General features: G+C 53.6%; 3 protein-coding genes across 3 annotated transcripts; all 3 read left to right on the top strand.

The window, feature by feature from the left end:
* Window positions 1-415: 415 nt before the first annotated feature.
* LOC139374427 (probable serine/threonine-protein kinase clkA) lies at window positions 416-4,343 on the top strand. The gene is made up of 9 exons (XM_071115474.1): window positions 416-420; window positions 569-1,103; window positions 1,262-1,266; window positions 1,451-1,743; window positions 1,787-1,892; window positions 2,333-2,628; window positions 2,818-2,949; window positions 3,163-3,768; window positions 4,162-4,343. Exons 1-9 carry the CDS (start codon window positions 416-418, stop codon window positions 4,341-4,343), a joined length of 2,160 nt encoding a protein of 719 aa, XP_070971575.1.
* A 572-nt stretch (window positions 4,344-4,915) lies between these two features.
* LOC139374426 (hornerin-like) lies at window positions 4,916-23,458 on the top strand. Its single transcript, XM_071115473.1, has 30 exons — window positions 4,916-4,920; window positions 5,123-5,254; window positions 5,540-5,832; window positions 6,088-6,243; window positions 7,504-7,663; window positions 7,930-8,219; window positions 8,751-8,923; window positions 9,820-9,845; window positions 10,048-10,179; window positions 10,444-10,862; window positions 10,990-11,074; window positions 13,141-13,540; window positions 13,696-13,721; window positions 13,924-14,055; window positions 14,341-14,738; window positions 14,866-14,950; window positions 15,637-16,036; window positions 16,246-16,265; window positions 16,783-17,243; window positions 17,287-17,411; window positions 17,683-17,708; window positions 18,235-18,569; window positions 18,718-18,781; window positions 19,111-19,715; window positions 19,804-19,906; window positions 20,494-20,788; window positions 21,292-21,353; window positions 21,712-22,046; window positions 22,363-22,510; window positions 23,077-23,458. The coding sequence occupies exons 1-30, from the start codon at window positions 4,916-4,918 to the stop codon at window positions 23,456-23,458; spliced, it is 6,273 nt and encodes a 2,090-aa protein (XP_070971574.1).
* Window positions 23,459-23,759: 301 nt separating this feature from the next.
* On the top strand, window positions 23,760-25,800 carry LOC139374425 (integumentary mucin C.1-like). Its single transcript, XM_071115472.1, has 4 exons — window positions 23,760-25,151; window positions 25,291-25,355; window positions 25,510-25,655; window positions 25,760-25,800. Exons 1-4 carry the CDS (start codon window positions 23,760-23,762, stop codon window positions 25,798-25,800), a joined length of 1,644 nt encoding a protein of 547 aa, XP_070971573.1.
* The last annotated feature ends 1,326 nt before the right edge of the window (window positions 25,801-27,126 follow it).

The following is a 27,126-nucleotide window of genomic DNA, read 5'->3' as shown; positions in this document are numbered from 1 at the left end:
ACCACAGCGGCTCCCACAACAACCACAGCTAACCTCACAACAACAGCAGAAGCTCCCACAACAACCAAAGCAACTCCCACAACAACCACTGCGAATCCCACTACAACCACAGAGGCTCCCACAATAACCACAGCGACTCCCACAACGACTACAGAGGCTCCCACAACAACCACAGCGGCTCCCACTACAACCACTGCGGCTCTCACTACAACCACAGCGGCTCCAACAACAACCACAGCTTACCTCACAACAACAACAGAGGCTCCCACTACAACCACAGCGACTTTCACAACAACCACAGCGGCTCCAAAAACAACCACAGTATATCCCACATCAACAGCTCCCATATCAACAACAAAAGCTGAGGTGACAACATCCACTGCTGGCCCTACCACAACGGCTCCCACTACAACCAATGCGGCTCCCACTACAACCACAGCGGCTCCCAGAACAACCACAGCGGCTCCCACAACAACCTCAGCGGCTCCCACTACAACCACAACGTCTCCCACAACAACCCCAGCTGCTTCCACAATAACCACAAATGATGTTATAACAACGACATCAGCTCCCACTACGACCACAGCATCTCCCACTACAACCATAGTGGCTACCACTACAACCACAGCTGCTCCCACTACAACCACAGCGGCTCCCACAACAACCACAGCTGCTCCCACTACAACTACAGCATCTCCCACTACAACAGCTCACATAGCAACAACAAAAGCTGGTGTAACAACATCCACTGCTGGCCCTACAACAACTGCTCCCACAAAAACCACAGAGGCTCCCACAACAACCACAGCGACTCCCACAAAAACTACAGCGGCTCCCACAACAACCGCAGCGGCTCCCACAACAACCACAGTGGCTCCCACTACAACCACAGCGGCTCCCACAACAACCACAGAAGCTCCCACTTCAACCACATTGGCTCCCACAACAACCACAGAGGCTCCCACAACAACCACAGCGACTCCCACTACAACCACAGTGGCTCCCACTACACCCACAGCGGCTCCCACTACAACCACATCGGCTCCCACTACAACCACAGCTGCTCCCACTACAACTACAGCGGCTCCAAATACAACCACGGTGTCTCCCACTACAACAGCTCCCATATCAACAACAAAAGCTGAGGTGACAACATCCACTGCTGGCCCTACCACAACGGCTCCCACAACAACCACAGCGGCTCCCACTACAACCACTGCGGCTCCCACAACAACCCCATCTGCTTCCACAACAACCACAGCTGATGTTATAACAACGACATCAGCTCCCACTACGACCACAGCATCTCCCACTACAACCGCTGCGGCTCCCACTACAACGACAATGGCTCCCACTACAACCACAGCGGCTCCCACTACAACCACATCGGCTCCCACTACAACCACAGCTGCTCCCACTACAACCACAGCGGCTCACTCTACAACCACAGCTGCTCCCACTACAACCACTGTGGCTCCCACTACAACCACAGCGGCTCCCACAACAACCACAGCTTACCTCACAGCAAACACAGAAGCTCCCACAACAACCACAGCGACTCCCACAACAACCACAGTGACTCCCACAACAACCACAGCGGCTCCCACTACAACCACAGCGGCTCACACTACAACCACAGCGGCTCCCACTACAACCACAGCGGCTCCCACTATATCCACCGAGGCTCCCACAACAACCACAGCTTACCTCACAACAACCACAGAAGCTCCCACAACAACCACAGTGGCTCCCACAACAACCACAGTGGCTCCCACAACAACCACAGCGGCTCCCACAACAACCACAGCGGCTCCCACTACAACCACAGCGGCTCCCACTACAACCACAGTGGCTCACACTATATCCACCAAGGCTCCCAATTCAACCACAGCGTCTCCCACTACAACAACAGCGTCTCCCATTACAACCACAGTAGCTAACACTACAACCACAGCTGCTCCCACTACAACCACAGTGGCTCCCACTACAACCTCAGTGGTTCCCACTACAACCACAGCAGCTCCCACTACAACCACAGCTGATGCTACAACAACCACAGCGTCTCCCACAATAACCCCAGCTGCTCCCATATCAACCACAGCTGATGTTACAACAACCACAGCGGCTCCCACAACAACTACAGCGGCTCCCACAACAACCACAGCGGCTCCCACAACAACCACAGCGGCTCCCACTACAACCACAGTGGCTCCCACTACAACCACAGTGGTTCCCACTTCATCCACAGCAGCTCCCACTACAACCACAGCTGATGTTACAACAACCACAGCGTCTCCCACAATAACCCCAGCTGCTCCCATAACAACCACAGCGGCTCCCGCTACGACCACAGTGTCTCCCACTACAACCACTGTGGCAACCACAACGACCACAGCGACTCCCATTACAACCACAGTGGCTCCCACTACAACCACAGTGGTTCCCACTACAACCACAGCAGCACCCACTGCAACCACAGCGGCTCCCACTACAACCACAGCATCTCCCACAACAACCACAGCAACTCCCACAACAACCACAGCAGCTCCCACAACTACCACAGCATCTCCCACAACAACCACAGCAACTCCCAAAACAACCACAGCATCTCCCACTACAACCACTGCGGCTCCCACTACAACCACAGTGGCTCCCACAACAACTACAGCGGCTCCCACAACAACCACAGCGGCTCCCACAACAACCACATCGGCTCCCACTACAACCACAGCTGCTCCCACTACAACTACAGCGGCTCCAAATACAACCACGGTGTCTCCCACTACAACAGCTCCCATATCAACAACAAAAGCTGAGGTGACAACATCCACTGCTGGCCCTACCACAACGGCTCCCACTACAACCACAGCGGCTCCTACAACCACTGCGGCTCCCACTACAACCACAGTGGCTCCCACAACAACCACAGCGGCTCCCACTACAACCACAGTGGCTCCCTCAACAACCCCATCTGCTTCCACAACAACCACAGCTGATGTTATAACAACGACATCAGCTCCCACTACGACCACAGCATCTCCCACTACAACCACAGTGGTTCCCACTACAACCACTGCGGCTCCCACTACAACCACAGCGGCTCCCACTACAACCACAGCTGCTCCCACTACAACCACAGCGGCTCCCAGTACAACCACTGAGGCTCCCACTACAACCACAGCGGCTCCCACTACAACCACAGCTGCTCCCACTACAACCACAGTGGCTCCCACTACAACAACAAAGACTCCCTCAACAACCACTGCGACTCCCACTACAACCACAGCTTACCTCACAGCAACCACAGAAGCTCCCACAACAACCACAGCGACTCCCAGAACAACCACTGCGACTCCCACTACAACCACAGAGGCTCCCACAACAACCACAGAAACTCCCAAAACAACTACAGTGGCTCCCACAACAACCACAGCGGCTCCCACTACAACCACAGCGGCTCCCACTATATCCACCGCTGCTCCCACAACAGCCACAGGTTACCTCACAACAACCACAGAAGCTCCCACAACAACCACAGCGACTCCCACAACAACCACAGCGGCTCCCACAACAACCATAGAGGCTCCCACAACAACCACAGCGACACCCACAACAACCACAGCGGCTCCCACAACAACTACAGCTTATGTTACAACAACCACTGCGGCAACCACAACAACCACAGCGGCTCCCACTACAACCACAGCGACTCTCAATACAACCACTGCGGCTCCCACTACAACCACAGTGGCTCCCACAACAACCACAGTGGCTCCCACAACAACAACAGCTTACCCCACAACAACCACAGTGGCTCCCACTACAACCACAGTGGCTCCCACTACAACCACAACGACTCCCTCAACAACCACTGCGACTCCCACTACAACCACAGCTTACCTCACAACACCCACAGAGGCTCCCACAACAACCACAGCGACTACCACAACAAACACAGCGGCTCCAAATTCAACCACAGTGTCTCCCACTACAACAGCTCCCATATCAACAACAAAAGCTGAGGTGACAACATCCACTGCTGGCCCTACCACAACGGTTCCCACTACAACCACAGCGGCTCCCACTACAACCACAGCGGCTCCCACTACAACCACAGTGTCTCCCACTACAACAGCTCCCATATCAACAACAAAAGCTGAGGTGACAACATCCACTGCTGGCCCTACCACAACGGCTCCCACTACAACCACAGCGGCTCCCACTACAACCACTGCGGCTCCCACTACAACCACAGTGGCTCCCACAACAGCCACAGCGGCTCCCACTACAGCCACAGCGCCTCCCACAACAACCCCATCTGCTTCCACAACAACCACAGCTGATGTTACAACAACGACATCAGCTCCCACTACGACCACAGCATCTCCCACTACAACCACTGCGGCTCCCACTACAACCACAGTGGCTCCCACTACAACCACAGCAGCACCCACTGCAACCACAGCGGCTCCCACTACAACCACAGCATCTCCCACAACAACCACAGCAACTCCCACAACAACCACAGCAGCTCCCACAACTACCACAGCATCTCCCACAACAACCACAGCAACTCCCACAACAACCACAGCATCTCCCACTACAACCACTGCGGCTCCCACTACAACCACAGTGGCTCCCACTACAACCACAGCGGCTCCCACTACAACCACATTGGCTCCCACTACAACCACAGCTGCTCCCACTACGACCACAGCGACTCCAAATACAACCACGGTGTCTCCCACTACAACAGCTCCCATATCAACAACAAAAGCTGAGGTGACAACATCAACTGCTGGCCCTACCACAACGGCTCCCACTACAACCACAGCGGCTCCCACTACAACCACTGCGGATCCCACTACAACCACAGTGTCTCCCACTACAACAGCTCCCACATCAACAACAAAAGATGAGGTGACAACATCCACTGCTGGCCCTACCACAACGGCTCCCACTGCAACCACAGCGGCTCCCACTACAACCACTGAGGCTCCCACTACAACCACAGTGGCTCCCACAACAACCACAGCGGCTCCCACTACAACCACAGTGGATCCCACAACAACCCCATCTGCTTCCACAACAACCACAGCTGATGTTATAACAACGACATCAGCTCCCACTATGACCGCAGCATCTCCCACTACAACCACAGTGGCTCCCAATACAACCACTGCAGCTCCCACTACAACCACAGCGGCTCCCACTACAACCACAGCTGCTCCCACTACAACCACAGCGGCTCCCAGTACAACCACTGAGGCTCCCACTACAACCACAGCGGCTCCCACTACAACCACAGCTGCTCCTACTACAACCACAGTGGCTCCCACTACAACAACAAAGACTCCCTCAACAACCACTGCGACTCCCACTACAACCACAGCTTACCTCACAGCAACCACAGAAGCGCCCACAACAACCACAGCGACTCCCACAACAACCACTGCGACTCCCACTACAACAACAGAGGCTCCCACAACAACCACAGAAACTCCCACAACAACTAAAGTGGCTCCCACAACAACCACAGCGGCTCCCACTACAACCACAGCGGCTCCCACTACAACCACAGCGGCTCCCACTATTTCCACCGCTGCTCCCACAACAACCACAGCGACACCCACAACAACCACAGCGGCTCCCACAACAACTACAGCTTATGTTACAACAACCACTGCGGCAACCACAACAACCACAGCGGCTCCCACTACAACCACAGCGGCTCTCAATACAACCACTGCGGCTCCCACTACAACCACAGCGACTCCCATTACAACCACAGTAGCTACCACTACAACCACAGTGGCTCCCACAACAACCACAGTGGCTCCCACAACAACAACAGCTTACCCCACAACAACCACAGAGGCTCCCACTACAACCACAGTGGCTCCCACTACAACCACAACGACTCCCTCAACAACCACTGCGACTCCCACTACAACCACAGCTTACCTCACAACACCCACAGAGGCTCCCACAAAAACCGCAGCGACTCCCACAACAACCACAGCGGCTCCAAATTCAACTACAGTGTCTCCCACTACAACAGCTCCCATATCAACAACAAAAGCTGAGGTGACAACATTCACTGCTGGCCCTACCACAACGGCTCCCACTACAACCACAGCGGCTCCCACAACAACCACTGCGGCTCCCACTACAACCACATTGGCTCCCACTACAACCACAGCTGCTCCCACTACGACCACAGCGACTCCAAATACAACCACGGTGTCTCCCACTACAACAGCTCCCATATCAACAACAAAAGCTGAGGTGACAACATCAACTGCTGGCCCTACCACAACGGCTCCCACTACAACCACAGCGGCTCCCACTACAACCACTGCGGATCCCACTACAACCACAGTGTCTCCCACTACAACAGCTCCCACATCAACAACAAAAGATGAGGTGACAACATCCACTGCTGGCCCTACCACAACGGCTCCCACTACAACCACAGCGGCTCCCACAACAACCACTGCGGCTCCCACTAAAACCACAGTGGCTCCCACTACAACAGCTCCCATATCAACAACAAAAGCTGAGGTGACAACATTCACTGCTGGCCCTACCACAACGGCTCCCACTACAACCACAGCGGCTCCCACTACAACCACTGCGGCTCCCACTACAACCACAGTGGCTCCCACAACAACCACAGCGGCTCCCACTACAACCACAGCGCCTTCACTGCTGGCCCTACCACAACGGCTCCCACTACAACCACAGCGGCTCCCACTACAACCACTGCGGCTCCCACTACAACCACAGTGGCTCCCACAACAACCACAGCGGCTCCCACTACAACCACAGCGCCTCCCACAACAACCCCATCTGCTTCCACAACAACGTCAGCTGATGTTACAACAACGACATCAGCTCCCACTACGACCACAGCATCTCCCACTACAACCACTGCGGCTCCCACTACAACCACAGTGGCTCCCACTACAACCACAGCAGCACCCACTGCAACCACAGCGGCTCCCACAACTACCACAGCAGCACCCACTGCAACCACAGCGGCTCCCACTACAACCACAGCATCTCCCACAACAACCACAGCAACTCCCACAACAACCACAGCGCCTCCCACAACAACCCCATCTGCTTCCACAACAACCACAGCTGATGTTACAACAACGACATCAGCTCCCACTACGACCACAGCATCTCCCACTACAACCACTGCGGCTCCCACTACAACCACAGTGGCTCCCACTACAACCACAGCAGCACCCACTGCAACCACAGCGGCTCCCACTACAACCACAGCATCTCCCACAACAACCACAGAAACTCCCACAACAACCACAGCAGCTCCCACAACTACCACAGCATCTCCCACAACAACCACAGCAACTCCCACAACAACCACAGCATCTCCCACTACAACCACTGCGGCTCCCACTACAACCACAGTGGCTCCCACTACAACCACAGCGGCTCCCACTACAACCACATTGGCTCCCACTACAACCACAGCTGCTCCCACTACGACCACAGCGACTCCAAATACAACCACGGTGTCTCCCACTACAACAGCTCCCATATCAACAACAAAAGCTGAGGTGACAACATCAACTGCTGGCCCTACCACAACGGCTCCCACTACAACCACAGCGGCTCCCACTACAACCACTGCGTATCCCACTACAACCACAGTGTCTCCCACTACAACAGCTCCCATATCAACAACAAAAGATGAGGTGACAACATCCACTGCTGGCCCTACCACAACGGCTCCCACTGCAACCACAGCGGCTCCCACTACAACCACTGCGGCTCCCACTACAACCACAGTGGCTCCCACAACAACCACAGCGGCTCCCACTACAACCACAGTGGCTCCCACAACAACCCCATCTGCTTCCACAACAACCACAGCTGATGTTATAACAACGACATCAGATCCCACTACGACCGCAGCATCTCCCACTACAACCACAGCGGCTCCCACAACAACCATAGAGGTTCCCACAACAACCACAGCGACACCCACAACAACCACAGCGGCTCCCACAACAACTACAGCTTATGTTACAACAACCACTGCGGCAACCACAACAACCACAGCGGCTCCCACTACAACCACAGCGGCTCTCAATACAACCACTGCGGCTCACACTACAACCACAGCGACTCCCATTACAACCACAGTAGCTACCACTACAACCACAGTGGCTCCCACAACAACCACAGTGGCTCCCACAACAACAACAGCTTACCCCACAACAACCACAGAGGCTCCCACTACAACCACAGTGGCTCCCACTACAACCACAACGACTCCCTCAACAACCACTGCGACTCCCACTACAACCACAGTTTACCTCACAACACCCACAGAGGCTCCCACAAAAACCGCAGCGACTCCCACAACAACCACAGCGGCTCCAAATTCAACCACAGTGTCTCCCACTACAACAGCTCCCATATCAACAACAAAAGCTGAGGTGACAACATCCACTGCTGGCCTTACCACAACGGTTCCCACTACAACCACAGCGGCTCCCACTACAACCACTGCGGCTCCCACTACAACCACAGTGGCTCCCACTACAACAGCTCCCATATCAACAACAAAAGCTGAGGTGACAACATTCACTGCTGGCCCTACCACAACGGCTCCCACTACAACCACAGCGGCTCCCACAACAACCACTGCGGCTCCCACTACAACCACAGTGGCTCCCACTACAACAGCTCCCATATCAACAACAAAAGCTGAGGTGACAACATTCACTGCTGGCCCTACCACAACGGCTCCCACTACAACCACAGCGGCTCCCACTACAACCACTGCGGCTCCCACTACAACCACAGTGGCTCCCACAACAACCACAGCGGCTCCCACTACAACCACAGCGCCTCCCACAACAACCCCATCTGCTTCCACAACAACGTCAGCTGATGTTACAACAACGACATCAGCTCCCACTACGACCACAGCATCTCCCACTACAACCACTGCGGCTCCCACTACAACCACAGTGGCTCCCACTACAACCACAGCAGCACCCACTGCAACCACAGCGGCTCCCACTACAACCACAGCATCTCCCACAACAACCACAGCAACTCCCACAACAACCACAGCAGCTCCCACAACTACCACAGCAGCACCCACTGCAACCACAGCGGCTCCCACTACAACCACAGCATCTCCCACAACAACCACAGCAACTCCCACAACAACCACAGCGCCTCCCACAACAACCCCATCTGCTTCCACAACAACCACAGCTGATGTTACAACAACGACATCAGCTCCCACTACGACCACAGCATCTCCAACTACAACCACTGCGGCTCCCACTACAACCACAGTGGCTCCCACTACAACCACAGCAGCACCCACTGCAACCACAGCGGCTCCCACTACAACCACAGCATCTCCCACAACAACCACAGAAACTCCCACAACAACCACAGCAGCTCCCACAACTACCACAGCATCTCCCACAACAACCACAGCAACTCCCACAACAACCACAGCATCTCCCACTACAACCACTGCGGCTCCCACTACAACCACAGTGGCTCCCACTACAACCACAGCGGCTCCCACTACAACCACATTGGCTCCCACTACAACCACAGCTGCTCCCACTACGACCACAGCGACTCCAAATACAACCACGGTGTCTCCCACTACAACAGCTCCCATATCAACAACAAAAGCTGAGGTGACAACATCAACTGCTGGCCCTACCACAACGGCTCCCACTACAACCACAGCGGCTCCCACTACAACCACTGCGTATCCCACTACAACCACAGTGTCTCCCACTACAACAGCTCCCATATCAACAACAAAAGATGAGGTGACAACATCCACTGCTGGCCCTACCACAACGGCTCCCACTGCAACCACAGCGGCTCCCACTACAACCACTGCGGCTCCCACTACAACCACAGTGGCTCCCACAACAACCACAGCGGTTCCCACTACAACCACAGTGGCTCCCACAACAACCCCATCTGCTTCCACAACAACCACAGCTGATGTTATAACAACGACATCAGATCCCACTACGACCGCAGCATCTCCCACTACAACCACAGTGGCTCCCAATACAACCACTGCGGCTCCCACTACAACCACAGCGGCTCCCACTACAACCACAGCTGCTCCCACTACAACCACAGCGGCTCCCAGTACAACCACTGAGGCTCCCACTACAACCACAGCGGCTCCCACTACAACCACAGCTGCTCCCACTACAACCACAGTGGCTCCCACTACAACAACAAAGACTCCCTCAACAACCACTGCGACTCCCACTACAACCACAGCTTACCTCACAGCAACCACAGAAGCTCCCACAACAACCACAGCGACTCCCACAACAACCACTGCGACTCCCACTACAACCACAGAGGCTCCCACAACAACCACAGAAACTCCCACAACAACTAAAGCGGCTCCCACAACAACCACAGCGGCTCCCACTACAACCACAGCGGCTCCCACTACAACCACAGCGGCTCCCACTATATCCACCGCTGCTCCCACAACAGCCACAGCTTACCTCACAACAACCACAGAAGCTCCCACAACAACCACAGCGACTCCCACAACAACCACAGCGGCTCCCACAACAACCATAGAGGTTCCCACAACAACCACAGCGACACCCACAACAACCACAGCGGCTCCCACAACAACTACAGCTTATGTTACAACAACCACTGCGGCAACCACAACAACCACAGCGGCTCCCACTACAACCACAGCGGCTCTCAATACAACCACTGCGGCTCCCACTACAACCACAGCGACTCCCATTACAACCACAGTAGCTACCACTACAACCACAGTGGCTCCCACAACAACCACAGTGGCTCCCACAACAACAACAGCTTACCCCACAACAACCACAGAGGCTCCCACTACAACCACAGTGGCTCCCACTACAACCACAACGACTCCCTCAACAACCACTGCGACTCCCACTACAACCACAGCTTACCTCACAACACCCACAGAGGCTCCCACAAAAACCGCAGCGACTCCCACAACAACCACAGCGGCTCCAAATTCAACCACAGTGTCTCCCACTACAACAGCTCCCATATCAACAACAAAAGCTGAGGTGACAACATCCACTGCTGGCCTTACCACAACGGTTCCCACTACAACCACAGCGGCTCCCACTACAACCACTGCGGCTCCCACTACAACCACAGTGGCTCCCACTACAACAGCTCCCATATCAACAACAAAAGCTGAGGTGACAACATTCACTGCTGGCCCTACCACAACGGCTCAAACTACAACCACAGCGGCTCCCACAACAACCACTGCGGCTCCCACTACAACCACAGTGGCTCCCACTACAACAGCTCCCATATCAACAACAAAAGCTGAGGTGACAACATTCACTGCTGGCCCTACCACAACGGCTCCCACTACAACCACAGCGGCTCCCACAACAACCACTGCGGCTCCCACTACAACCACAGCGGCTCCCACTACAACCACTGCGGCTCCCACTACAACCACAGTGTCTCCCACTACAACAGCTCCCATATCAACAACAAAAGCTGAGGTGACAACATCCACTGCTGGCCCTACCACAACGGCTCCCACTACAACCACAGCGGCTCCCACTACAACCACTGCGGCTCCCACTACAACCACAGTGGCTCCCACAACAACCACAGCGGCTCCCACTACAACCACAGCGCCTCCCACAACAACCCCATCTGCTTCCACAACAACCCCAGCTGATGTTACAACAACGACATCAGCTCCCACTACGACCACAGCATCTCCCACTACAACCACTGCGGCTCCCACTACAACCACAGTGGCTCCCACTACAACCACAGCAGCACCCACTGCAACCACAGCGGCTCCCACTACAACCACAGCATCTCCCACAACAACCACAGCAACTCCCACAACAACCACAGCAGCTCCCACAACTACCACAGCATCTCCCACAACAACCACAGCAACTCCCACAACAACCACAGCATCTCCCACTACAACCACTGCGGATCCCACTACAACCACAGCGGCTCCCACTACAACCACATCGGCTAACACTACAACCACAGCTGCTCCCACTACAACCACAGTGACTCCAAATACAACCACGGTGTCTCCCACTACAACAGCTCCCATATCAACAACAAAAGCTGAGGTGACAACATCCACTGCTGGCCCTACCACAACGGCTCCCACTACAACCACAGCGGCTCCCACTACAACCACTGCGGATCCCACTACAACCACAGTGTCTCCCACTACAACAGCTCCCATATCAACAACAAAAGATGAGGTGACAACATCCACTGATGGCCCTACCACAACGGCTCCCACTACAACCACAGCGGCTCCCACTACAACCACTGCGGCTCCCACTACAACCACAGCGGCTCCCACTACAACCACAGCGGCTCCCACTATGTCCACCGATGCTCCCACAACAACCACAGCTTACCTCACAACAACCACCGAAGCTCCCACAACAACCACAGCAACTCCCACAACAACCACAGCGACTCCCACAACAACCACAGCGGCTCCCACAACAACCACAGCGGCTCACACTACAACCACAGCGGCTCCCACTACAACCACAGCTGCTCACACTACAACCACAGCGGCTCCCACTACAACCACAGCGGCTCACACTATATCCACCAAGGCTCCCACTACAACCACAGCGTCTCCCACTACAACAACAGCGTCTCCCATTACAACCACAGTAGCTACCACTACAACCACAGCTGCTCCCACTACAACCACAGTGGCTCCCACTACAACCTCAGTGGTTCCCACTACAACCACAGCAGCTCCCACTACAACCACAGCTGATGTTACAACAACCACAGCGTCTCCCACAATAACCCCAGCTGCTCCCATAACAACCACAGCTGATGTTACAACAACCACAGCGGCTCCCACAACAACTACAGCGGCTCCCACAACAACCACAGCGGCTCCCACAACAACCACAGCGGCTCCCACTACAACCACAGTGGCTCCCACTACAACCACAGTGGTTCCAACTTCATCCACAGCAGCTCCCACTACAACCACAGCTGATGTTACAACAACCACAGCATCTCCCACAATAACCCCAGCTGCTCCCATAACAACCACAGCGGCTCCCGCTACGACCACAGGGGCTCCCACTACAACCACAGTGTCTCCCACTACAACCACTGTGGCAACCACAACGACCACAGCGACTCCCATTACAACCACAGTGGCTCCCACTACAACCACAGTGGTTCCCACTACAACCACAGCAGCACCCACTGCAACCACAGCGGCTCCCACTACAACCACAGCATCTCCCACAACAACGACAGCAACTCCCACAACAACCACAGCAGCTCCCACAACTACCACAGCATCTCCCACAACAACCACAGCAACTCCAAAAACAACCACAGCATCTCCCACTACAACCACTGCGGCTCCCACTACAACCACAGTGGCTCCCACTACAACCACAGCTGCTCCCACTACAACCACAGCTGCTCCCACTACAACCACGGTGTCTCCCACTACAACAGCTCCCATATCAACAACAAAAGCTGAGGTGACAACATCCACTGCTGGCCCTACCAAAACGGCTCCCACTACAACCACAGCGGCTCCCACTATAACCACTGCGGATCCCACTACAACCACAGTGTCTCCCACTACAACAGCTCCCATATCAACAACAAAAGCTGAGGTGACAACATCCACTGCTGGCCCTACCACAACGGCTCCCACTACAACCACAGCGGCTCCCACTACAACCACTGCGGCTCCCACTACAACCACAGTGGCTCCCACAACAACCACAGCGGCTCCCACTACAACCACAGTGGCTCCCACAACAACCCCATCTGCTTCCACAACAACCACAGCTGATGTTATAACAACGACATCAGCTCCCACTACGACCACAGCATCTCCCACTACAACCACAGTGGCTCCCACTACAACCACTGCGGCTCCCACTACAACCACAGCGGCTCCCACTACAACCACAGCTGCTCCCACTACAACCACAGCGGCTCCCAGTACAACCACTGAGGCTCCCACTACAACCACAGCGGCTCCCACTACAACCACAGCTGCTCCCACTACAACCACAGTGGCTCCCACTACAACAACAAATACTCCCTCAACAACCACTGCAACTCCCACTACAACCACAGCTTACCTCACAGCAACCACAGAAGCTCCCACAACAACCACAGCGACTCCCACAACAACCACTGCGACTCCCACTACAACCACAGAGGCTCCCACAACAACCACAGAAACTCCCACAACAACTACAGCGGCTCCCACAACAACCACAGCGGCTCCCACTACAACCACAGCGGCTCCAACTACAACCACAGCGGCTCCCACTATATCCACCGCTGCTCCCACAACAGCCACAGCTTACCTCACAACAACCACAGAAGCTCCCACAACAACCACAGCGACTCCCACAACAACCACAGCGGCTCCCACAACAACCATAGAGGCTCCCACAACAACCACAGCGACACCCACAACAACCACAGCGGCTCCCACAACAACTACAGCTTATGTTACAACAACCACTGCGGCAACCACAACAACCACAGTGGCTCCCACTACAACCACAGCGGCTCTCAATACAACCACTGCGGCTCCCACTACAACCACAGCGACTCCCATTACAACCACAGTAGCTACCACTACAACCACAGTGGCTCCCACAACAACCACAGTGGCTCCCACAACAACAACAGCTTACCCCACAACAACCACAGAGGCTCCCACTACAACCACAGTGGCTCCCACTACAACCACAACGACTCCCTCAACAACCACTGCGACTCCCACAACAACCACAGCTTACCTCACAACACCCACAGAGGCTCCCACAACAACCACAGCGACTCCCACAACAACCACAGCGGCTCCAAATTCAACCACAGTGTCTCCCACTACAACAGCTCCCATATCAACAACAAAAGCTGAGGTGACAACATCCACTGCTGGCCCTACCACAACGGTTCCCACTACAACCACAGCGGCTCCCACTACAACCACTGCGGCTCCCACTACAACCACAGTGTCTCCCACTACAACAGCTCCCATATCAACAACAAAAGCTGAGGTGACAACACTCACTGCTGGCCCTACCACAACGGCTCCCACTACAACCACAGCGGCTACCACAACAACCACTGCGGCTCCCACTACAACCACAGTGGCTCCCACTACAACAGCTCCCATATCAACAACAAAAGCTGAGGTGACAACACTCACTGCTGGCCCTACCACAACGGCTCCCACTACAACCACAGCGGCTCCCACTACAACCACTGCGGCTCCCACTACAACCACAGTGGCTCCCACAACAACCACAGCGGCTCCCACTACAACCACAGCGCCTCCCACAACAACCCCATATGCTTCCACAACAACCACAGCTGATGTTACAACAACGACATCAGCTCCCACTACGACCACAGCATCTCCCACTACAACCACTGCGGTTCCCACTACAACCACAGTGGCTCCCACTACAACCACAGCGGCTCCCACTACAACCACATCGGCTCCCACTACAACCACAGCTGCTCCCACTACAACCACAGCGGCTCCCTCTACAACCACAGTGGCTCCCACTACAACCACTGTGGCTCCCACTACAACCACAGCGGCTCCCACAACAACCACAGCTTACCTCACAGCAAACACAGAAGCTCCCACAACAACCACAGCGACTCCCATAACAACCACTGCGACTCCCACTACAACCACAGAGGCTCCCACAACAACTACATTGGCTCCCACAACAACCACAGCGGCTCCCACTATATCCACCGCAGCTCCCACAACAACCAGAGCTTACCTCACAACAACCCCAGAAGCTCCCACAACAACCACAGCGACTCCCACAACAACCACAGTGGCTCCCACAACAACCACAGCTTACCCCACAACAACCACAGAGGCTCCCACAACAACCACAGAGGCTCCCACAACAACCACAGCGACTCCCACTACAACAACAGCGTTTCCCATAACAACCACAGCGGCTCCCACACCAACCACAGCTTACCCCACAACAACCACAGCGACACCCACAACAACCACAACGGCTCCCACAACAACTAAAGCGTCTCCCACAACAACCACAGCGGCTCCCACAACAACCACAGCGGCTCCCACTACAACCACAGCGGCTCTCAATACAACCACTGCGGCTCCCACTACAACCACAGCGACTCCCATTACAACCACAGTAGCTACCACTACAACCACAGTGGCTCCCACAACAACCACAGTGGCTCCCACAACAACAACAGCTTACCCCACAACAACCACTGCGGCTCCCACTACAACCACAGTGGCTCCCACTACAACAGCTCCCATATCAACAACAAAAGCTGAGGTGACAACACTCACTGCTGGCCCTACCACAACGGCTCCCACTACAACCACAGCGGCTCCCACTACAACCACTGCGGCTCCCACTACAACCACAGTGGCTCCCACAACAACCACAGCGGCTCCCACTACAACCACAGCGCCTCCCACAACAACCCCATATGCTTCCACAACAACCACAGCTGATGTTACAACAACGACATCAGCTCCCACTACGACCACAGCATCTCCCACTACAACCACTGCGGTTCCCACTACAACCACAGTGGCTCCCACTACAACCACAGCGGCTCCCACTACAACCACATCGGCTCCCACTACAACCACAGCTGCTCCCACTACAACCACAGCGGCTCCCTCTACAACCACAGTGGCTCCCACTACAACCACTGTGGCTCCCACTACAACCACAGCGGCTCCCACAACAACCACAGCTTACCTCACAGCAAACACAGAAGCTCCCACAACAACCACAGCGACTCCCATAACAACCACTGCGACTCCCACTACAACCACAGAGGCTCCCACAACAACTACATTGGCTCCCACAACAACCACAGCGGCTCCCACTATATCCACCGCAGCTCCCACAACAACCAGAGCTTACCTCACAACAACCCCAGAAGCTCCCACAACAACCACAGCGACTCCCACAACAACCACAGTGGCTCCCACAACAACCACAGCTTACCCCACAACAACCACAGAGGCTCCCACAACAACCACAGAGGCTCCCACAACAACCACAGCGACTCCCACTACAACAACAGCGTTTCCCATAACAACCACAGCGGCTCCCACACCAACCACAGCTTACCCCACAACAACCACAGCGACACCCACAACAACCACAACGGCTCCCACAACAACTAAAGCGTCTCCCACAACAACCACAGCGGCTCCCACAACAACCACAGCGGCTCCCACTACAACCACAGCGGCTCTCAATACAACCACTGCGGCTCCCACTACAACCACAGCGACTCCCATTACAACCACAGTAGCTACCACTACAACCACAGTGGCTCCCACAACAACCACAGTGGCTCCCACAACAACAACAGCTTACCCCACAACAACCACAGAGGCTCCCACTACAACCACAGTGGCTCCCACTACAACCACAACGACTCCCTCAACAACCACTGCGACTCCCACAACAACCACAGCTTACCTCACAACACCCACAGAGGCTCCCACAACAACCACAGCGACTCCCACAACAACCACAGCGGCTCCAAATTCAACCACAGTGTCTCCCACTACAACAGCTCCCATATCAACAACAAAAGCTGAGGTGACAACATCCACTGCTGGCCCTACCACAACGGTTCCCACTACAACCACAGCGGCTCCCACTACAACCACAGTGTCTCCCACTACAACAGCTCCCATATCAACAACAAAAGCTGAGGTGACAACATCCACTGCTGGCCCTACCACAACGGTTCCCACTACAACCACAGCGGCTCCCACTACAACCACTGCGGCTCCCACTACAACCACAGCGGCTCCCACTACAACCACTGCGGCTCCCACTACAACCACAGTGGCTCCCACAACAACCACAGCGGCTCCCACTACAACCACAGCGCCTCCCACAACAACCCCATATGCTTCCACAACAACCACAGCTGATGTTACAACAACGACATCAGCTCCCACTACGACCACAGCATCTCCCACTACAACCACTGCGGTTCCCACTACAACCACAGTGGCTCCCACTACAACCACAGCGGCTCCCACTACAACCACATCGGCTCCCACTACAACCACAGCTGCTCCCACTACAACCACAGCGGCTCCCTCTACAACCACAGTGGCTCCCACTACAACCACTGTGGCTCCCACTACAACCACAGCGGCTCCCACAACAACCACAGCTTACCTCACAGCAAACACAGAAGCTCCCACAACAACCACAGCGACTCCCATAACAACCACTGCGACTCCCACTACAACCACAGAGGCTCCCACAACAACTACATTGGCTCCCACAACAACCACAGCGGCTCCCACTACAACCACAGCGGCTCCCACTATATCCACCGCAGCTCCCACAACAACCAGAGCTTACCTCACAACAACCCCAGAAGCTCCCACAACAACCACAGTGACTCCCACAACAACCACAGTGGCTCCCACAACAACCACAGTGGCTCCCACAACAACCACAGCTTACCCCACAACAACCACAGAGGCTCCCACAACAACCACAGAGGCTCCCACAACAACCACAGCGACTCCCACTACAACAACAGCGTTTCCCATAACAACCACAGCGGCTCCCACACCAACCACAGCTTACCCCACAACAACCACAGCGACACCCACAACAACCACAACGGCTCCCACAACAACTAAAGCGTCTCCCACAACAACCACAGCGGCTCCCACAACAACCACAGCGGCTCCAACTACAACCACTGCGGCTCCCACTACAACCACAGTGGCTCCCACTACAACAGCTCCCATATCAACAACAAAAGCTGAGGTGACAACATCCACTGCTGGCCCTACCACAACGGCTCCCACTACAACCACAGCGGCTCCCACTACAACCACTGCGGCTCCCACTACAACCACAGTGGCTCCCACAACAACCACAGCGGCTGCCACTACAACCACAGCGTCTCCCACAACAACCCCATCTGCTTCCACAACAACCACAGCTGATGTTATAACAACGACATCAGCTCCCACTACGACCACAGCATCTCCCACTACAACCACTGCGGCTCCCACTACAACGACAGTGGCTCCCACTACAACCACAGCGGTTCCCACTACAATCACATCGGCTCCCACTACAACCACAGCTGCTCCCACTACAACCACAGCGGCTCCCTCTACAACCACAGCTGCTCCCACTACAACCACTGTGGCTCCCACTACAACCACAGCGGCTCCCACAACAACCACACCTTACCTCACAGCAAACACAGAAGCTCCCACAACAACCACAGCTGCTCCCACTACAACCACAGCGGCTCCCTCTACAACCACAGCTGCTCCCACTACAACCACTGTGGCTCCCACTACAACCACAGCGGCTCCCACAACAACCACACCTTACCTCACAGCAAACACAGAAGCTCCCACAACAACCACAGCGACTCCCACAACAACCACAGCGACTCCCACAACAACCACAGCGGCTCCCACTACAACCACAGCGGCTCACACTACAACCACAGCGGCTCCCACTACAACCACAGCGGCTCCCACTATATCCACCGAGGCTCCCACAACAACCACAGCTTACCTCACAACAACCACAGAAGCTCCCACAACAACCACAGCAACTCCCACAACAACCACAGTGGCTCCCACAACAACCACAGCGGCTCCCACAACAACTAAATCGGCTCCCACAACAACCACAGCAGCTCCCACAACAACCACAGCGGCTCCCACTACAACCACAGCGGCTCCCACTACAACCACAGCGGCTCCCACTATATCCACCAAGGCTCCCACTACAACCACACCGTCTCCCACTACAACAACAGCGTCTCCCATTACAACCACAGTAGCTACCACTACAACCACAGCTGCTCCCACTACAACCACAGCAGCTTCCACTACAACCACAGCTGATGTTACAACAACCACAGCGTCTCCCACAATAACCCCAGCTGCTCCCATAACAACCACAGCTGATGTTACAACAACCACAGCGGCTCCCACTACGACCACAGGGGATCCCACTACAACCACAGTGTCTCCCATTACAACCACTGTGGCAACCACAACGACCACAGCGACTCCCATTACTACCACAGTAGCTACCAATACAACCACAGTGGCTCCCACAACAACCACAGTGGCTCCCACAACAACCACAGCTTACCCCACAACAACCACAGCAGCTCCCACAACAACTACAGCGGCTCCCACAACAACCACAGCGGCTCCCACAACAACCACAGCGGCTCCCACTACAACCACAGTGGCTCCCACTACAACCACAGTGGTTCCCACTTCATCCACAGCAGCTCCCACTACAACCACAGCTGATGTTACAACAACCACAGCGTCTCCCATAATAACCCCAGCTGCTCCCATAACAACCACAGCGGCTCCCGCTACGACCACAGGGGCTCCCACTACAACCACAGTGTCTCCCACTACAACCACTGTGGCAAAAACAACGACCACAGCGACTCCCATTACAACCACAGTGCCTCCCACTACAACCACAGTGGTTCCCTCTACAACCACAGCAGCACCCACTGCAACCACAGCGGCTCCCACTACAACCACAGCATCTCCCACAACAACCACAGCAACTCCCACAACAACCACAGCAGCTCCCACAACTACCGCAGCGGCTCCCACTGCAACCACACCGGCTCCCACTACAACCACAGCGTCTCCCACTAAAACCACAGCTGCTCTGACTACAACCACTGCGGCTCCCACTACAACCACAGCGGCTCCCATTACAACCACAGCAGCTCCCACAACAACCACAGCAACTCCCACAACAACCACAGTGGCTCCCACAACAACCACAGAGGCTCCCACAACAACTAAAGCGGCTCCCACAACAACCACAGCGGCTCCCACAACAACCACAGCGGCTCCCACTACAACCACAACGGCTCCCACTACAACCACAGCGGCTCCCACTATATCCACCAAAGCTCTCACTACAACCACAGCGTCTCCCACTACAACAACAGCGTCTCCCATTACAACCACCGTAGCTACCACTACAACCACAGCTGCTCCCACTACAACCACAGTGGCTCCCACTACAACCACAGTGGTTCCCACTACAACCACAGCAGCTCCCACTACAACCACAGCTGATGTTACAACAACCACAGCGTCTCCCACAATAACCCCAGCTGCTCCCATAACAACCACAGCTGATGTTACAACAACCGCAGCGGCTCCCACTACGACCACAGGGGCTCCCACTACAACCACAGTGTCTCCCACTACAACCACTGTGGCAACCACAACGACCACAGCGACTCCCATTACAACCACAGTAGCTACCACTACAACCACAGTGGCTCCCACAACAACCACAGTGGCTCCCACAACAACCACAGCTTACCCCACAACAACCACAGCGGCTCCCACAACAACTACAGCGGCTCCCACAACAACCACAGCGGCTCCCACAACAACCACAGCGGCTCCCACAACAACCACAGCGGCTCCCACTACAACCACAGTGGCTCCCACTACAACCACAGTGGTTCCCACTTCATCCACAGCAGCTCCCACTACAACCACAGCTGATGTTACAACAACCACAGCGTCTCCCACAATAACCCCAGCTGCTCCCATAACAACCACAGCGGCTCCCGCTACGACCACAGGGGCTCCCACTACAACCACAGTGTCTCCCACTACAACCACTGTGGCAACCACAACGACCACAGCGACTCCCATTACAACCACAGTGGCTCCCACTACAACCACATTGGTTCCCACTACAACCACAGCAGCACCCACTGCAACCACAGCGGCTCCCACTACAACCACAGCATCTCCCACAACAACCACAGCAACTCCCACAACAACCACAGCATCTCCCACAACTACCACTGCGGCTCCCACTACAACCACAGCGGCTCCCATTACAACCACAGCAGCTCCCACAACAACCACAGCAACTCCCACAACAACCACAGTGGCTCCCACAACAACCACAGAGGCTCCCACAACAACTAAAGCGGCTCCCACAACAACCACAGCGGCTCCCACAACAACCACAGCGGCTCCCACTACAACCACAACGGCTCCCACTACAACCACAGCGGCTCCCACTATATCCACCAAAGCTCTCACTACAACCACAGCGTCTCCCACTACAACAACAGCGTCTCCCATTACAACCACCGTAGCTACCACTACAACCACAGCTGCTCCCACTACAACCACAGTGGCTCCCACTACAACCACAGTGGTTCCCACTACAACCACAGCAGCTCCCACTACAACCACAGCTGATGTTACAACAACCACAGCGTCTCCCACAATAACCCCAGCTGCTCCCATAACAACCACAGCTGATGTTACAACAACCGCAGCGGCTCCCACTACGACCACAGGGGCTCCCACTACAACCACAGTGTCTCCCACTACAACCACTGTGGCAACCACAACGACCACAGCGACTCCCATTACAACCACAGTAGCTACCACTACAACCACAGTGGCTCCCACAACAACCACAGTGGCTCCCACAACAACCACAGCTTACCCCACAACAACCACAGCGGCTCCCACAACAACTACAGCGGCTCCCACAACAACCACAGCGGCTCCCACAACAACCACAGCGGCTCCCACTACAACCACAGTGGCTCCCACTACAACCACAGTGGTTCCCACTTCATCCACAGCAGCTCCCACTACAACCACAGCTGATGTTACAACAACCACAGCGTCTCCCACAATAACCCCAGCTGCTCCCATAACAACCACAGCGGCTCCCGCTACGACCACAGGGGCTCCCACTACAACCACAGTGTCTCCCACTACAACCACTGTGGCAACCACAACGACCACAGCGACTCCCATTACAACCACAGTGGCTCCCACTACAACCACATTGGTTCCCACTACAACCACAGCAGCACCCACTGCAACCACAGCGGCTCCCACTACAACCACAGCATCTCCCACAACAACCACAGCAACTCCCACAACAACCACAGCATCTCCCACAACTACCACAGCGGCTCCCACTGCAACCACACCGGCTCCCACTACAACCACAGCGTCTCCCACTACAACCACACCGGCTCTCACTACAACCACTGCGGCTCCCACTACAACCACAGCGGCTCCCATTACAACCACAGCGGCTACCACTACAACCACAGCTGCTCCCACTACATCCACAGCGTCTCCCACTACAACCACAGCTGCTCCCACTACAACCACTGTGGCAACCACAACGATCACAGCGACTCCCACTACAACCACAGCGGCTCACACTACAACCACAAGGGTTCCCACAACAACCACAGAGACTCCCACAATAACCACATCAACTCCCACAACAACCACAGCTGATGTTACAACAATGACAGCAGCTCCCACTACAACCACAGCGGCTCCCACCATAACTACAGTGACTCATTTAACAACCACTGCGTCTCCCACAACAACCACAGCGGCTCCCACAACATCCACAGCTGATGTTACAACAACCACAGCGGCTCCCACTACAACCACTGTGGCAACCAAAATGACCACAGTTTCTCCCACTACAAACATAGCGGCTCCCACAACAACCACAGCGGCTCCCACAACATCCACAGCTGATGTTACAACAACCACAGCGACTCCCACTACAACCACTGTGGCAACCAAAATGACCACAGTTTCTCCCACTACAAACATAGCGGCTCCCACAACAACCACAGCGGCTCCCACAACATCCAACGCTGATGTTACAACAACCACAGCGGCTCCCACTACAACCACTGTGGCAACCAAAATGACCACAGTTTCTCCCACTACAACCATAGCGGCTCCCACAACAACTACAGAGGCTCCCACAGCAACCACAGCGGCACCCACAACAAGCACAGCGGCTCCCACAACAACCACAGCGGCTCCCACTACAACCACAGCATCTCCCACAACAACCACAGCTGATGTTACAACAACCACAGCGTCTCCCACAACAACCCCAGCTGCTCCCACATCAACTACAGCTGCTCCTACAATAACAATAGTTTCTCTCAATAATACCACCACAACAACAACGGCAGCTTTTGCTACAAGAACAACAACAGTTGCTCTAACTACCAACGCAGCTGGAGCTACCATAACTACATCTAACTCCACAACAACAACAGCCTCACCTACAGCAACCACAGCTGCACCAACAGCAACAGTAACAATATCCCCAGCTGCTGCTATGACAACAGCTACCCCCACAACAACTGCAGCTGCCCCATCAACAACCACAGCAGTACCAACGTTAACCACAGTGGCTCCCACAACAACCACAGCTGCTCCCACAGCAACATCAGCAGCACTGTTGACATCTACAGCTGTTTCTTCAACAACCACAGTCGTCCCCACAGCTGCTCCCATAACGACCACAGCTGCTGCCACAACAATCACAATTTTACCCATAACAACCACAGCCACCAACACAAAAAACACAGCTTATCCCACCTTAACCACAACAACCACAGCAGCAGCAACTACAACTACAGCTCCATTTACAAAAACAGTAGCTCCCACAACAACAGTTGCTCACTCAAAAGCTACAGCTGCCCCCACAACAACTAAAGCTGCTGCTACAATAACACCAGTTGCTCCCACTACAACTGCCACCACAACAACAACAGCAGCTTTTGCCACAAGAACAACAGCTGCTGTAACTACCAGCACAGCTGGTGCTACCACAACTACAGCTAACTCCACAACAACCACAGCCCCACCTACTGCAACCACAGCTGCTCCCACAACAACCACAGTTGCCCCTACAACTACCACTGCTGCAGCCACAGCACCAGGTGCTGCTACAACAACCCTGGCTGCTCCCACAACGACCACAGCTTCACCATCAACAACAACAACTCTTGCTCCAACAACTACTGTTTCCCCAACCACCGCATCCACTGACCCTCCAAGAGCAAATGAAGGTGTACTTATTCTACAGTTCCGGATGAATCGACAATTTTTGGAAGCCTACAAAAATCCACAGTCCCAGGATTACTTTACTTTGGCTTTAAATGTCACAACTGAGGTAAAAGTTGATCATTAACATTAATAGAAATTTTGAAATGAACATTTAGGAAAAAATCTTGCTTGAGAGTTATTAGTACCTAGTACACATTTTGTTTGTCCTTTAAATTCTCATGATGTGCCCTGATGTCTTTCTACAGTTGAATCGAGGATACAAAAAGGTATATCCTGGAATCTTCCTCAGATGCATCATCATCAGTTTCTGGTATGATCAGTTATCATTATGGTCCACGTTTCTACAACTTACTTGAAGGCAGAAAAATTATATAATTCACATTTGCCATTCCTTAATAATACTACTACAACCAATAATAATAACTTATCACATTTCACATTTATTATATTTCTTTGATTTTTAGGTCTGGTTCTGTGGGTGTGACAACCAACTTAATCTTCACAAACCAGTCTGTGGTCCCTAACATTACAAATGTAGAGGACTCCCTCAAGACATCCATCAACACGTCCAACGTCTTCTTAGATGTTATTACTGACACTATCAAAGCGGGTAAGAATGAATTTTAACACAATATGTATGTAAATTCATACATTACACATGATTATTTGAAGCAATATTTCCCTCTGTGTCACCATGTTGTTGTTGTTTTTTAGGCCCACAGCTTAATTACCAGCTCTGGTTTCATCAGTTGTGACTAAATTATATCATACTTGAAATATTGTACCTCATTTTAAGGTCTTTCTTTTTATTTCAAAACCATTTCAGTCATGGTAGTCTCATATAAGACTAGCTTTACCCGTAGATATGAGCAAAGACGATTCTGGTGCTCTGGTTTTGTATCACTGATTTTATTGGATCATGGATGGGCAACTTGATGGGTGTGGGGGCCACAAAGAAGTGGAACTCATCATGAGGAGCTGCAGTGGCTCGTGATTCTTCATACCCACATCTCACATTTGCCATGGGACAAGGAGAAAATGTTGCCATTTTAAAGGAAGACCAAATGGACAGATTTCCACTAGTCTAATTTCCATTGTTCGTGTTTCTTTGCCCGAGCAAGTATCTTCTTCTTATTGGTGTCCTTTAGTAGTGGTTACTTTGCAGCAATTCGACCATGAAGGCCAGATTCACACAGTCTCCTCTGAACAGTTGATGTTGAGATGTGTCTGGTACTTGAACTCTGTGAAACATTTATTTTGGGCTGCAATTTCTGAGGCTTGTAACTGTAATGAACGTATCCTCTGCGGCAGAGGTAACTCTGGGTCTTCCTTTCCTGTGGCGGTCCTCATGAGAGACAGTTTCATCATAGCGCTTGATGGAGAGAGAGAGAGAGAGAGAGAGAGAATAAAGGGAGGCTATTGGCCGCGAGTTGCCCGTCCCTGATTTGGATGAATCATGATTTTGCTCATGTGGAGGCTATTGGCCGCGAGTTGCCCATCCCTGATTTGGATGAATCATGATTTTGCTCATGTGGCCTACATCTGGCGTCTTTTATATTTTTGGAAGAGGATAGACTTGGCAGAGGCTTTTAAATGGTCTAAATCTGATTTATGATTTTTTTTAACAGAATTCCAGAATTCCACGATTACTACTACTGCAACCACCACAACAGCAGCTACACAAACTACAGTGGCTGCACCTACCTATAGCAGCACTATGGCAAGAAACAGACCTCAAGAAGTGGTCACTTTACTACTTGTTTTAATGCTGATCTATTTCTTCTTAGCAGAATAACTCTAGGACTGAAATAAACCCATTAAGTATGACATATTCTATAATAAAGGCATATATAACTTCAGCTATTAAGATTAAGATATGTTAAGAAACGACTAATAATCAAATAGTAATATCTTAGTTAAAGTAATTGCTTGTCTATATGATTATGTATAAAACTGTTTGTCTAATTTATTTTTATAAAATGTACCTCAAGAGAAAATAATTCACAAAATAATGCTGGTAATGTAATGAAGCTGAAAGTAAATGTGTGATGTTGTTCTATTTATATGTTGTTTTAGTATAT

Source organism: Oncorhynchus clarkii, chromosome 19 (genome assembly GCF_045791955.1).
Source record: "Oncorhynchus clarkii lewisi isolate Uvic-CL-2024 chromosome 19, UVic_Ocla_1.0, whole genome shotgun sequence".
In the NCBI taxonomy this organism is placed as follows: Eukaryota; Metazoa; Chordata; class Actinopteri; order Salmoniformes; family Salmonidae; genus Oncorhynchus; species Oncorhynchus clarkii.
The sequence above is the reverse complement of the archived record's forward strand: the minus strand, read 5'-3'. Positions and strand labels throughout refer to the sequence as shown.

Excerpts from the sequence above, each read along its gene's own strand:
- LOC139374427 (XM_071115474.1), top strand. Across the intron at positions 1,744-1,786 it reads AAGCTCCCACAACAACCACA|CGGCTCCCACAACAACCACA; the intron begins GTGGCTCCCACA and ends CAACAACCACAG. Across the intron at positions 2,950-3,162 it reads CGGCTCCCACTACAACCACA|GCTCCCACTACAACCACAGC; the intron begins GTGGCTCCCTCA and ends ACAACCACTGAG.
- LOC139374426 (XM_071115473.1), top strand. Across the intron at positions 17,244-17,286 it reads CTTACCCCACAACAACCACA|CGTCTCCCACAACAACCACA; the intron begins GCGACACCCACA and ends CAACAACTAAAG. Across the intron at positions 17,412-17,682 it reads CGACTCCCATTACAACCACA|CTCCCATATCAACAACAAAA; the intron begins GTAGCTACCACT and ends CCACTACAACAG.
- LOC139374425 (XM_071115472.1), top strand. The coding sequence starts at position 23,760 with ATGACCACAGTTTCTCCCACTACAAACATAGCGGCTCCCACAACAACC. Across the intron at positions 25,152-25,290 it reads CTTTAAATGTCACAACTGAG|TTGAATCGAGGATACAAAAA; the intron begins GTAAAAGTTGAT and ends GTCTTTCTACAG. Across the intron at positions 25,656-25,759 it reads TACTGACACTATCAAAGCGG|GCCCACAGCTTAATTACCAG; the intron begins GTAAGAATGAAT and ends GTTGTTTTTTAG.